This window comes from Mchenga conophoros, linkage group LG6 (assembly GCF_057382185.1).
Source record: "Mchenga conophoros isolate Kocher_MC1m ecotype Shallow Benthic linkage group LG6, M_conophoros_male_GT1.1, whole genome shotgun sequence".
Classification (NCBI taxonomy): Eukaryota; Metazoa; Chordata; class Actinopteri; order Cichliformes; family Cichlidae; genus Mchenga; species Mchenga conophoros.
Genome location: NC_140531.1, coordinates 34061915 through 34076891, shown reverse-complemented (window position 1 = coordinate 34076891; position 14977 = coordinate 34061915). Strand labels below are relative to the sequence as shown.

General features: G+C 39.8%; 1 protein-coding gene across 2 annotated transcripts; it reads left to right on the top strand.

Annotated features, from left to right (window-relative positions):
- The first annotated feature begins 12 nt into the window (after positions 1–12).
- On the top strand, positions 13–11177 carry slc26a11 (solute carrier family 26 member 11). 2 transcript variants are annotated; one of them, XR_014892782.1, is made up of 16 exons: positions 13–151; positions 700–822; positions 953–1205; positions 1349–1541; positions 2330–2415; positions 4223–4439; positions 4533–4711; positions 4854–4926; positions 5507–5618; positions 5698–5753; positions 6119–6259; positions 6589–6716; positions 7672–7771; positions 7846–7979; positions 8081–10971; positions 11050–11166. XR_014892782.1 is itself a non-coding variant. In XM_085277647.1 (15 exons), exons 3-15 carry the CDS (start codon positions 1002–1004, stop codon positions 8186–8188), a joined length of 1731 nt encoding a protein of 576 aa, XP_085133773.1. In that variant the 5' UTR covers positions 13–151; positions 700–822; positions 953–1001; the 3' UTR covers positions 8189–11177. The 2 variants fall into 2 exon arrangements, 1 of the variants encoding a protein (XP_085133773.1); XM_085277647.1 differs by having other exon boundaries at positions 8081–11177.
- The last annotated feature ends 3800 nt before the right edge of the window (positions 11178–14977 follow it).

Below are 14977 nucleotides of genomic sequence, written 5' to 3'. Positions count from 1 at the left end.
TGACACAAGTCACGTGAGGAGAAAAAAAACAGGAAACGACTTATCTCGCGCCTAGTCAGCGAAATGTTTTTGGAGAAGTGGGTTTAGCAAAAGGAACAGTAGAGAAGGACGTGAAAAATCACAGCCCAGCCAAGAGAAAGCATCACGCTGTGTAAGAATTTATGTTTTATTCAACTCTATTCTATTTTATTTACTCTTTTCTACTTTATTTTGGTCTGTTCTTGTCTATTTTAGTCTATTTTGGTTCAGTTCGGTTAAACACTGCGGAGTTATTTTATATTATATTGTCAAATTTCTATTTTATTCTGTTTTGTTTCATTTCTGTAGTATACGAATTCAGTCTCTTCTGTGCATTCTTCTCTCTTGCACTCAAACACATCACTGTTTTTAGTGTATTATCATTCTTTTTTGATAATTACAAGGTTGTTATAGTCTGGGTAACATAGACTCATAATCAGACACAGTGGGAGATAAAGTATCAGTCTGAGGTCAAGTTCACGTAAGACTGTGGACCTATCTGTTGGACTTTTCTGATGAGGGAGTTTATAGTTTGAAGGTAAAGGTGACTTCATGAAAAAAAAAAAGTCCTGACTGTTCAGATACCGGTATGCAAAGCACCCAGCTGTCATATGATCGCCATATAATTGTAAATGACACACAGTGAGCTTGTGAATGGTTCTTTTTTTGTGTGGCACGCAGATCACAGCATGCACCTGAAGATAAGTCCTCGGCTTGAAGAAATGCAAACAAACAGGTTGACAGCTGCTTGCATGAGCAGCATCTTTGTGGCGTTTTCCTGAATGCTGCATATCTCAGCAGGAGGTAGGAAATAAAAGGAAAAAACAGAAACTTGGGCAGCACCCAGCAAAGCTGATGATATTTAAAGCTGAGGGGAGAACTCATGCTTTGTGTGTGGCTGTTGTTTTGTTCATTTTACTTTTTTCTGCTACAGATGTCTCTTTGCTGAATTCCTCTCCCGCCGGTCTTTACCTCTAAGTGTGATGCAGCGGCGTCTGATGAGAAGACAGTCAGCCCGGTGCTGCTGTTCCTACAGCACCCTGAAGGCCTGGTTGCCCATCCTCTCATGGCTGCCAAAGTACAACCTGAAATGGCTAAAGATGGACGTCCTTGCTGGTCTCACTGTTGGATTGACGACTGTACCACAAGCGCTGGCTTATGCTGAAGTGGCCGGCCTTCCTGTGCAGGCGAGTCTTAGGCTTTCCATTAGGGTTCACCTCCCTCTGGATAACTAATTTGGCTTTCCTCTTTTCCTGAGACATGAGCTTTAAGATGAAAAAATAATTAGCTGCATAATTAGTTCAGACTTTATTTTATTTTCTGTCCACAGTTCGGACTCTACTCGGCCTTCATGGGGGGGTTCATTTACACCTTTCTGGGAACCTCCAAGGATGTGACCCTGGGCCCCACGGCCATCATGTCCCTCTTGTGCTCCTCTGTGGTGGGAGGGCAGCCTCACCGAGCCGTGCTGCTCAGCCTCCTCTGTGGACTCATCCAAGCTGTGATGGCGTTACTGAGATTAGGTGAAATGAGTGCTCCCGAGGTCATGTGGAAAGCTTGTGATTTCAGTTTTGGGCTTTTCCTGAAAAACTTGTGAACCACTGACAGCAAAACAAAATATTTTTTCACAGTAACACACATTGTTGTGTGAGTCTGAGAGCACTGGTAGTTTATCACATCCTCCAGTATGTAAAATTTAAGGTGAAGTCCAAAAGTAAAAACAACATCACAAAAATCAAGTAACTATCATGTAGGAACTTAAATTTTAGAGGTAGACAGTCTACTATAAAATCTGTGGCTCTTAAATAGTCATGTGGTCATCCATTTTATTAGCCACATATCTAGTTCAGGGTCGTAGGGAGCTGGAGCCCCCTCACTGCTTTCATATGGTGTGACGCAGGATACACCCTGGACAGGGATGGCACACAGAGATAGCCATTCATGCTCACATTAACATCTAGGTTAGAATTGCCATCACCCGACCAAGCATGTCTTTGGACTGTGGGAGGAAGCTAGAGTACCTGGAACAAACTCCACAGGCACAAGGAGAACATGAAACCTTGTCTCATGTTCTCCTTGGACAGGACCCAATCCAAACTTAATTGTGCTGCGGGTTATTTTTAAATGACTTACTAGTCTTGTGTCATTTTACGGTAAAATGTCAATGAATGGGCAGCCTACGAACATAAGCTCCTTATCAAATGAGAATTTATATTTTTTCCTTAAAGAGTTACTGTAATATTTGAAATCTGGAAGGTTTAATAATGTCTTGGTTCTGTAAATCATCCACTGCTTTGCTTCTCTTCTGCAGGTTTCCTTCTGGACTTCATCTCTTTTCCTGTAATAAAAGGCTTCACATGTGCTGCTGCAGTAACCATTGGATTTGGCCAAGTCAAAGTAAGAGTGAAAACATGCACACACAGCAAAAACTAACACACATACATAGAGTTATCTCAGCATATACAACACATCGAACTGTATGCCTCAGTAGGAAAAAAGTCTTTAAAAGAATGAAAAGATAAAAAGTGAGTCTTTATTAAAACAAAGCAGAAAGGAAAATATTATATAAATAAACACGCCAGGATGGAAATGAGACCGGAGAAAACAGGAAGGCATAACAGATGACACAACAAAGAGCAAGGGCCAAACTGGGGGTATAACTGCACCAAGGCAGATTAGGGGAACGTGGAACAGCTGGGGCAAATAAACACAGGTGTAAATAATCGACACAATGAGGCAGGGGGAGAAAGTAAGACTAAACACAATGTAAAGGAGACAAAATGGTAGCAAAATAAAACGGGAAGAGAGGCACAATAACTAAACTGCAGACAGAACTAGCCTAAACGTAGGGGAACTGGCATAGAAGGAAAAGGTAGGAAACAGTAATTTGAACTAAATGCTCAAGACTGAAATGCTAAGGGAGTACACAAAGGTGAAAGTCTAAACCAAAACCAGCAAACTAAAGATAATGAAAAATAAACAGAACTTGAAAAGACCAAAAAACACAAAACGCTGGGTAAAAGACCCAGAATCATGACAGAAGAAGTGCTGAAAAATACGCTGAGAAGCACACAGAATTAAAAAATAATCTCTAGAATGATCAAAACTAGCTTATTGGCATCTAAGAAAATAGAAAAGTCACCAGAAAGCACCACAATAATGATTTGAGCATTGGGTCGACCAGTGGTTAGTACTGTTGCCTTTAAGCTAAAAGGTTGTGTGTTTGAATCCACCTGCTGGGTCCTTTCTGTGTGGAGTTTGCATGTTCTCCTTCTGCCTACAAAACTCCTTATTGCTTTTTTTTTTTTTTTTTTTTTTTTTTACCAGCACAGGCTCTGATGTACATTCCCGCTCTGCTTCAGTCAGGTTCTTGTACTTCTCTGCGGTTTAGTCTCTTAATAAAACACTTAAACACAGCAGTCTGCTCTCTACAAACTAAGCACATGGCTTTACCTCTGACTTTAGTAAATAAATATTTGAAAAGTCTGTCTTAAAACTCTATATTCTGCATCAGTGTTTCTTTATTAATTAATGCAAGTTGAAATCTCTTTGCTTGCACACGCATACATAATATACAATAAAATTAATAGTTGCCTTCAAAAAAAAAAAAAAGGAAAAAAGTTGTGGTGTGGTTTCCCACAAAAATCACACCTATCAATTTCCCATTGACCTCATGCAGACAGGTCAAAGATGTGACCGGTGAGCACTATAATCTGTGTTGAGCTTTTACTGGTGGATTTGCATCATTGTTGGTGAACTGATTAACAATAAATGGTAAATGGCCTGTATTTGTATAGCGCTTTATTAGTCCCTAAGGACCCCAAAGCGCTTTACACATCCAGTCATCCACCCATTCACACACTGGTGATGGCAAGTTACATTGTAGCCACAGCCACCCTGGGGCGCACTGACAGAGGCAAGGCTGCCAGACACTGGCGCCACCAGTAGGCAACAGGTGAAGTGTCTTGCCCAAAGACACAACGACCAAGACTGTCCGAGCCAGGGCTCGAACTGGCAACCTTCCGATTACAAGGCGACCTCCCAACTCTTGAGCCACAATCGCACACGCGAATGTTTAGGTTATACTCAAAAATGCATTTTGATTGCTCTGAGTGCTTAAACTCCAAAGAGAGAACTGCTCTTGCCCTCTCATTTTTTCCGTTCATAATGTCAGTGGTTTTACCCGCTCTTCCTTTTTTTCTAGAATATTCTGGGAATCCAGGGTGTCCCTCAGCAGTTTTTCCTGGAGGTTTACTACACCTTCCACAAGATTCCCGAGGCCAGGATCGGTGATGTGGTTCTTGGTCTGATTTGTCTCACTCTGCTGGTCACGTTGATGTTCATGAAGTCGAGTCTAACCTCTGACAGTGACTCCACCTGCTCCATGTATGCCAGGAAAGTAGTGTGGGCTGTAGCTACCAGTGAGTACCTTTGTGTTTGAGTACACGTGTCTCTCTTTTACAAAAAAAAAATTCTGTTCATTACATTTTTATTGTATTTCTTTATATCATCAGTGCGTAACGCTGCAGTGGTCATCGCTGCATCCCTCATAGCATTTTCCTGGGAGGTGTATGGTAATCATATCTTCACGATCACTGGAAAAACTACCCGCGGACTGCCACCATTCAGGCCTCCACCCACCTCTGACACTACAGCTAACGGCACCGTCGTTTCCTTTGGAGAGATTGTGAAAGTAAGGAGGAAACCGCCAGTAACCCGATGAAGACACTGGATCTTTTTGATAAATGATTGAGCTGAAAGTTTCACTTCCAGAATCCCTCTGCTCTCAGAAAGAGCTGCTGACTGTCTCGTTTTCCTCTCTGTGTGTTTTAAAGGACTTTGGAGGAGGGCTAGCGGTGATCCCCTTCATGGGCCTGTTGGAGAGCATTGCTATTGCGAAAGCATTTGGTAAGTAATGTTAGTCACTGGTTTCAGAGGATAATCATAATGATGCTGGTAATTCCTTGACGTTTCCACTTTTTCAATGAGATGTCTTCAGACAGAATTAAACGATAGACATAAAATATGGTACAGATATTCACATTTCTTACCAGAATAATAATAAAAATAAGTATCTCCAAAACTAATAGCTGACAGTCCCATAATTTAACATGTTAAACTAACACTGTAAACATATAAAACTCCAATAGCAATCTTAATATTTATCATGTATTTAGCTTGTAAGTGCAACCTGGCTGTCAATTTAAGGCTTCATCATGAAGATGAAATTAATAAAGATCAATACTTTATACATTTTTAAAAACAAAACATGTTTCAAAAGCATTTTTCTACTCATTAAATAGTTATTAGAGAGACTTAGACTTAGAGCTTTTTATTGTCATTGTGCGGTTTCTTGCACAGCGAAATTGGGTAGCTGAACCACAAAGGTGCTAAAGAAAGAAGATTAGATATTAGATAATAAAGGCAGCTAAAGAATGTTTTTCCTCATCACACTGGTGGCTGATTTTAACTTAATGTTTCTCCTCAGCCAGTCAGAACGACTACAGGATCGATGCCAACCAGGAGCTGCTGGCAATCGGAGTGACCAACATCATGGGCTCCTTTGTGTCAGCCTACCCTGTCACAGGCAGCTTTGGGAGGTTTGTGTGTCTGTGTGTGTTATTTTCATAGTTATAATAACAGTTATGTTTATACTGACATGTTTTCTTTCACATCCAGGACAGCTGTGAACTCCCAGACTGGAGTTTGCACTCCAGCTGGAGGGGTTGTCACCAGTAAGTTGTGACACTTTCAGCTTTTACGTTTTCCTCTTCTGCCCCCTTGTGGCCATTTATGTTGTCATACAGCAAATTATCCTCACTTCACATTTCTTTAGTTTCTTTTTTCGTTATTGGTGAAATTAAAAGGCTTATCGTGCAGGTTGGAGACACTGCAAGAACAATGTTTGTACAAGAATTCAAAAGTTTATCTTTCAGTCTGTCATAGCATCCTTCTTATTTAAAAAATTTGCACCTTGAAGTCAAAACCAAAATAACAATCACATATTTTTTTGCTATTTTGGTGCAAATAAATATCATATTTTATGTTGTTTATACTGTTTTTAAATGTTTCATGATTTTCTTTCTCTTTATTGTTGCAGGTGTAATAGTGTTGCTCTCCTTGGCCTTCCTCATGCCGGCCTTTTATTACATCCCCAAAGCTTCTCTAGCTGCTGTCATCATCTGTGCAGTAGCTCCCATGGTGGATTACCGTGTGGTGGCTAAGATGTGGAGGATACGAAGTGAGTTTCATCTTGCTATTGTAATTAGTCAAGTCACTTTTATTTATGTAAGATATTTAAATTTAAAACAGAGTTTACCCAAAGTTCTTTGTATTCGACTATACAGAGTAGCCAAAATATATAAAAAGGATGTGGGAAAAAATGATTGAACTGAATTCAATTTGTCAACTGTTGTAAACTTTATATGGGAGGGAGAATTCTGGAGTCTGGAGCCAGACTCAGTCACCGTCTCAGTACCCCATTTTTAGGCAAGAACATAATATGTAACATGTGTAACGTCTAGTATCGATGGCACTTAAACGTTAATGATGATGATTTATCCCCCATAGAGCTGGACCTTCTCCCCTTTTTTGTGACGTTCCTGATGAGTTTCTGGGCGGTGCAGTACGGCATCGTAGGAGGTATAGCTGTGTCTGGAGCCCTGCTGCTCTACAGTATGGCCAGACCCCAGATAGAGGTGCGTTATCTTTTTATGTCTGTGTGCAAGCAGTGTATGAAACTAGTCATGTGAAGTGAGTTTGTTTGGCTCAATATCACGGGTAAAGGGTTAAAGTGGTTCACAAGCATAAAACAGGAGAAAAAAACAATTAAGAAGGTCACAAATATTAAGTCATGAAATGGTCTTAAAAGTCATAAAATACTAATCCGTAAAGTACTAAAAATGTAAAAAAAATACATGAAAAGAGAAAGAGGGGAGGGAGAGATGAAGGACGCAAAAGAGGATAATGATTAAGGATGATTTGACCGTGAAAATGTCTTAAAAGCTTAAAAGCTAAGATTTTTTTTTTGTTAGTATTTGCCTGGGTTAAACATTTGCTTTTTGTAGGTATGTGAATCAAAGCTGGAGCCATCCTTATCCACCCAGAGAAAAGTCATCATAGAGTTAAATTGTGATGTTTTGCTGCTTCTTCCTGTCACACCAGTGTGTGATGACTGGCCCAGCTTCCAGCAGCTAAACTCTCTCAGACTGCATCTTATATCAGGACCAAACTAGAACCCAGATGCAGGAGACACTGTGTTGTTTCGTAGTGGGGTATTCACCATTTCAGTTTATTTTAGAGCCAGTTACAGTGGTGGGAAAAAGTGTAAATACAAAATGCAGAATGTCCGACCGTCTGTTCATGACCTCTGCTGAAGCGCACTTGGGTTCTGCAGCAGGACAAAAGACACCAGCGAGTCCACCTCTGAGAGGCTTAAGAAAAACAAAATCTGGAACTGGAATGTCAACAGAACTTTGAGACTTTGTATGAACTTCTTAAATCTTGCCCTGCCAATACTTAATAATGAATAAGCAAAAAATAAAAGTAGTAAAAACTAAAACTAAACATTTTTCATAACTTTGATGAGGACACATTTGAAATATGTGGTATCAAACAAGACTAATGCTGTAATATTGCATATCTGCATTGCAGGTGACTGATCACGGCGTGTTGGTGATGGAGTTGAGCAGTGGCCTCAGTTTTCCTGCTACCGAGTATCTCAGCCACATCATACACACTCGGGCTCTGCAGGGTAATGAAATGCTTGATAGTCTGCGTGGGCACATTTCAGTGTTTCCTGCTGTTTACTTGCTCGTCTTTCCCCAGTGTCTCCACCACGGTCTGTGGTGCTGGACTGCTCTCACGTCAGCGTCATCGATTACACAGTGATCAGTGAGCTCAGGGACCTGCTGAGGCAGTTCAAACTCCGAGAAGTGCATCTGATTTTTGCCGGATTGCAGGTACACACCCTTCAGTCCTTAAAAACCTTTAATCCTTACTGAATGAGTTCATACTCATCATCTTTTGCTTTCCCCTGCCTGTGTCTTCCTCCCTCCTTCAGCCCTCTATTCTGAAGGTTCTCCTGGCAGCTGATCTGGAGGGCTTCAGGCACAATCACAGTGTAGACGAGGCACTGCAGATGGAGTCAAGGAACCTTCTTGATGACTAACACAAAAACTATCCAGTTACAGCCTGGAGAGGAGAGATGCCCCTAATCTGGAATTATAAGGCTCTTAAGACCTCAAAAAAATCTATAAACTACCTCCAGCGAGTAATTTCTCTGCAGTTTGCAGCGACTGCCACTGACCAAGTGAAGAAATAAGGAAATCTGTTAAGTTTACAAACACTGTCCACTGCACAACAACTTTGGAGCACAAGTTTAATATAATGTCTGTAAATGTAAATAATATAATCTATTAATATCTGGACTGTGTAAGTAATAGTGGATATATGTGGTATAATTTTGCTAATAGATGTCTGTGTGGTGTTTTAAGGTTGAAAGTCCAGAGTGGGACCAAATATGTTCTTAAAAATAAGAAGTTACTGATTAATGAACTGAGCAAAGTCAGGCTAACACAAGTGCCATCTATCGTTTTATTTATTCATATGTGTAAAATGTACTGTAAGGCAGTAGTCTCTTATTTTATGTTGACAAAGAAATGCTTCTAGGTGGGAAAAAGACAAAACTTTTCTCTTTATAAATAAATTATTCCAGTGTTGCGAGAGACCTGGTGCACACAGCCTCCCAGCCAATGACAGCTGGGACAGGATCTCTAGTTCAGTCGTTAAAAAAATGTTGAAGATGAGTGAATTATATTTTTAACCCAAATCATCACATTTATACAAAGATTTTTCCTGAATAAATCATTACAAGTTATTTGTGTTTCTATGTACATGAAGAATTTTCTTTTCATTTATCATTTATTCTTCTATTTAATGATCATTAGTTATCATCACTTGTCATGGGCATGATCCTTGGGATCACCATGCAACCGTGCTGCAACTGAAAAGCTGGTTCAGGGTTCTTTTCCATTTCTATTAGTTTTATTTTTGCTAGTTTTCCTTCCAGTTTGCTGCCACATCTTTTCATAGTCTGTTCATAACTCTCCCCAGAATGCAGTCGTTTAAAAAAAAAAGTACGCCATCTTTCTGTTCTAGTTTTACACATCAGGACACAAGTTAAAAAGTCATCTAGTCTTCACCAGATTTTGAAATAATTTAAATAAAACCTCAGATGAAAAAGCAACACATGACATGTTACACTGTGTTATTATCTCTTTGACAAAAACTAAACCAAAATGCAAGCATTGTGTAAAAAAAAAAAAAAAAAAAGTGCACTCTATGATGCAGTAGGTTTTAAAACTACTTTTAACAGGAATAGCTCAAGTAGTAAGAACAACAATTAAGAAGTAATTGTAATTTTTTCACCGTTTGGACTGTTTTTTTAAACGAGTCAAAACATTTTTGAGGTATTTCAAGCAGATTTTAAAGCACTTCACAGCAAAGAGTCTGCACTTTGAGAGTTTTTAATGATATCTTACTAACTGCTGACTCTGGGAATTCTGTCTTATTTGTGCTTTTGGATCTCACAGCAGCTTTTGATACAGTAGATCACAACATTTTAATTTCCCACCTAGAACATCATGTCGGAATTAGAGGCACTGCCTTGGAGTGGTTCAAGTCATACCTGTCTGACAGAAGTTTCTTTGTCTCACTTGGGAAATTTTATTCATTCGCCGCCCCCCTCCCATGTGGTGTACCTCAAGGATCCATCCTCGGGCCCCTTCTTCTTTTTTTTCTTCTTTTTTTTTAGCATTTATTTACTTCCCCTTGGCCATATTATTAAAAAAAATATAGAGTCTCATTTCATTTTTATGCAGACGACTGTCAAATTTATCTACCCCTGAAACACAATGACCCTAACCCCCTCAGGCCTATTTAAGAATGTCTTAAGGATATCAGAGCATGGCTGGCTCTGAATTTTTAAAATTTTAATGAAAAGAAGACTGGGGTCATTATATTTGGGCCGAGTGGCCCTGGTGTCCCACCATCTGACTTGGGTCCTCTCACATCCTGTGTCAAACCAATTGTCACCAACCTTGGAATAAAAATCGACACAGCTCTTAAAATGGATAAACAGGTAAATACAGCGGTGAGCTTTTTTTCGGCTGAGGCAGCTCTCTAAAGTCAAACCTTTTTTTCTTTTTGTGACTTGGAGAGAGTTTTACATGCATTTGTGACCACTCGCCGTGATTATTGTAATGGACTTTATGTTGGTATTGATCCGGCCTCACTAACATGCCTGCAAATGGTCCAGAACGCTGCTGCTCGCCTGCTGACAGAGACACGCAAACGTGAGCACATTACCCCAGTTCTTTGCTCTTTACACTGGTTGCCTGTCCATTTTAGAATTAATTTTAAAATCTTATTGTTTGCTTTTAAAGTTTTAAATGGCCTGGCTCCTTCTTATCTGTCAGACCTTCTACACCGATACCACGAAGGTCTCTCAGATCAACTGACCAGTCACTCCTTGCTGTCCTCATGTCGAGACTGAAACACCGGGGGGACTGAGCGTTCGCTGTTGTGGCCCACAAATATGGAATAAGCTGACCCTCCATATTAGGCTGGCCCCAACACTTGAAATGTTCAAATCATTTTAAAAACACACCTTTTTTCCCAAGGCTTTTTAGGAATAGTACCAGAGTGTCACGGTCCCTGTGTCTCTCTGGCTGGCTCACGCTGGCTACACGTTTTGTTGTTGTTCTTTTTTGTTTTTGTTTTCTTTGTCTCTCCTCCTCCTCTCTGCCTGGGTGGAGCTCGTTACGGGCTCTCGCTCTTGGCCCACGCACCTGTGTGATTGTCTCCACCTGCTGCTGAGCTGGCTGATTTCCCCAGTTGCTATTTAAGGCAGTGGCACAGAGCAGCTCACCGCTGGAACGTTGAGCCTCTTGAGTTCGTGCTCTCGGCATTATCAAAGAAATCCCCTGTGTGTATTTTGCTGTGGAACTAACGTTGAAATTCTGTGTGTAGATATCCATCTTCTGGACCAAATCACGGGACCTGCCCGGGTGTGGCAGCGTGTGTGGAGTTTTGGAGCGAGTGCGGCTGAAGAGGAGTGCGTGTGTGCGGAGGAGCTGTATGGATTCCCCCCCCCCCCCCCCCCCCCTTCCCTCCCTGGAATAAATAAATATATATATATATATATATATATATATATATATATATATAGCACTGAGGTGATCCCTGTTGTAAATAAATAATCTCCTTTTGTTCTCAAAGAAAGAACTGTCTGCGCGTGAGTCCGTCCAGTAGCCATGACACAGAGTCAGCTTGTAGTCAGTAACTGGTCGCTCTTAATCTATTTGTTTTGTTAATTTTATTCATTGTATATTTTATTGTTTATTTTACTCATGTCTTAATATTTAAGATATACTGATTTTTTTTCTTTTCTTTTCTTTATATATATTTCTTTGTCTGTTTAATGTATTTTTTTAACTGTTATCTCTGGTTTTTTATTATTAGAAAGCACTTTGGTCAACTATGTTATTTTAAAGTGCTGTATGTGCTGTGTGAGGATTCTGGGGAGGAATCACCACTGGGACCACAGTGCCTGGGAATGTACATAGTAGTTGTTTCACTGTTAATAAAACTCACTGTTCATCTGCATCAGTCCTGCATTTGGGTCCTACTTTCCCGCAACACCACGGTCTGCCACCGCTGTCTGTGATACCACAACTGAGAATCCACTGCCTTCTGGTCGGTGCCTCAGGTCAGTCACACCTCCAGAGTCACAAACAGCTTCTATCAGAGATATTGACATAACAGTGACAACTTGAGTTGGCGGAATTATTTGGGCAGGTGTGGTGATTATTGATAGGAAAGAAGTGAGGTAATTACTATCAGAGAAATGGAACACCAGCCACACCCCTGGAAAAACACACACGCAAAGATAAGTTGTGAAATTCAGAATGTTAACCTACATTCGGAAGGTTAACACTCCAACAACACAAATGATAATCTTATCTTATGAACCTTTCTGGAAAAAGATGAGTCATACATGCCAAAATTCAGAATTCTGGGCTGTCTTAATAGTTCATGGACCCTATTCTCAATTCGTACCAGGGTAGCCGGCCTCTAGCAGGCTCGACTGCTCCTTACCTCTGGTCCTCTGGGACTCTCATCCTTTGGTCTCCCTGGTCTTGCTGCAGCTTCCCACCTTCATTCTCAAGTACATTGGTGACAAAGACACAAACATTCTCACACTAATTCTCTTTCTCTCACTCTATAAAAGAATTGTTAATTTATGCATCTGTGTATTTTCTAATTATTGTGTTTGTTTGTATGTTTTTTTTAACTATACCACATATAATGTAATAACTGAAATAATACAAATAGAAATGAATAAATAAACAGATAAAAGATTCACATGACCAAGAGGAGCCTATAGATATAGCTGTTCTTGCAAAAGTCAAATGTGTTTTAAAACCACAATGCTGAAACACTGGAAAAAAATATTTTTATTATGACACCTATTTTGCTTCAGTGACCAGAGCAGTCAACAAAAATCATGTAAAGATAGATCTATTAATGATGAAGATCAAAAGCAGCTCACTTTTTCTGTGGCCCCACAACAAGGATGACAGTTGTGATTCGTACCAGCCTGTCAGATCACAGAGAACCAACTGGCCGGATGTTGCCCACACTTTAGGCTACAAAGGTCAACTCTGCACTAAAATTTGAATTCTGGCAAAACAAATTTTCTGTTGTTGGACAACAAAGACAAAGAATCTTGAAACTTGATGTGGGTGTGAATCAAAAGTTTCAAAAGAGTATACGGACAACCTATTTCAAATTAGCACATTTTTAGAATATTTTCATCTTTTTTTATGCAAAAGTTTAAACATAAACAATGAGAGCTGTGAAATTTTAGCTTCATGTATCAAATACTTCTCAACCCAGTTTTTGTGTTTACGATTTTCTTAGTCTGCCAGTGTTTGTACTTCCTGTTTTACTTTGATAGTCTTCTGTTTAATGTGCATTATGTTCAGTTTTGCTTCCCCTGTCTTGTCAGTCAGATTAGTGTCAGCTGTGTTTCCACCTGTGGACGTTGTGCTTTTTGCACATTTTTCATCTGCTTTTAATTGTATTCAGCCCCATATTTTAGCAAGACATCTCACCAGTACACTTAATCTTAATTCTGGCTTGATTTCTTGGCTTACTGACTTTTAAACTGATAGACCTCAGAAAGTGAGAGTCAACAATATCTTATCAGATGTGCTTTTATCTTCCATCAGATCCTCTCAAAGTTGTGTCCTTTTACCACTTTTATTTGTTATTATACAATTAAATGTCAGAGCCTCTACCAGGGCAGAAATATAATCAAGTTTGCAGATGTGATTGTCTCTCTCAGGACGTTATCTAACTAATGAGACAGGGAAACAAAACAGAACATGCTGCACACAACCAGTGTTGGTCAAGTAACTAGTTACTAATGACTGATTACTTCTCCAAAAAAGTAATCCAGTTACTTTACTGATTGCTTATTTTCAAAAGTAATTCAAAAACATGATAAACCCGAGTACTTAATAATGCAATAGACCTTTCAGCCCAATTCTACATTTGTCAGTGGGGATACGGGGGTTTCTCTGTGAACTTCACATTCCCATGGTGGCTTGCTAGGTTCTTGCTCAGATTTGAAGTTTAATTTTTCACTGTAGAAAGACGTTTTCTTCCCAAGCAGAGTACAGCAGACTCTAATGTTTTTGTCACTTTTTACAGAATTAAACTTAAAGTAATGTAAGTATTTCCACGGTTTAAACGCTGCATGGTCGTACTCTCTGCTGCAATCCATATTATCCATTGTTGATCTACACACATCTGTTGCTGCCATGGACGACGCACACGCTTACGTCATTGTCATGAGACACTCTCACAAACAAAATCACGACGGTTTAGTAACGCGGTAACGCAGCATACTTACAGGAAAGTAACAGCAGTCTAATTACTTTTTTGCAATAATAATCCCTTACATTATTCATTACTTGAAAAAAGTAATTAGATTACAGTAAAGCTACCGCATTACTGCCCATCTCTGCACACAACACAAGTGACTATCAAAGTAAAACATGAAGCAAAACAAACACTGAGACACAGACTGACTAAACACAGGGAACAGAGGGAGTGAGGGAAACACGACCCGACTGCAGAACAGGTGAATAAACAAGACAGAGACAAAATTAGAATTACACAGAACAAGGTGGGAGTGCGAGGGACAGAACTTCCCAGGCATGATAGGCTACACAGAGACATGACTAGGGAACAGACAAATTAACACGGAGACAAGACTGACTTCAAAGAGAGATACTAACACAGGAAACCAGACACAAGAGAACGCAGAATGAGAACAGAACCGATCCCAGTTGCCTTAGTGTAAGAGGCTCATTCTATGAATTTTAAAGAAATTTCGTATGGCAACACTGATATTGCTTGATATTGCCAGCCAACTGCTACTCTATCTAATGATATCGGAGGTGATACAAGCATGTAGAGTCCACATTAGGTGATTTTTTTATATGTATATTTCAGCAGCATGGAAAACCAACTTCATGCATCAGAGGTAAAAACATTTCTGCAAAGGAGGCATATGTATTTTAGAATTTAAGACATCCTCTAACGTGACTTAATGAGACTGATCTGCAGGATGAGAAGAGGCACTAAACAGAGAAACGAGAAAGTCCCATGTCTCCAAGACATTAAGTTTCTGTGCTCTTAAAGACCTCTTATGTCAAACCTGTCAAGACCTGCATAAAAATTAAGAATAGCTGATTATCTGTGTTTTAGTAACTCTGAAAGACTGGCTGGACTGGCATTAAAAACAGATTGTCACTGAATATATTACTGAAATAATCAGTGTCAACATTTGTGCCAGTTTTGCAGTTTTAAAAAGAAAGACTGGAGT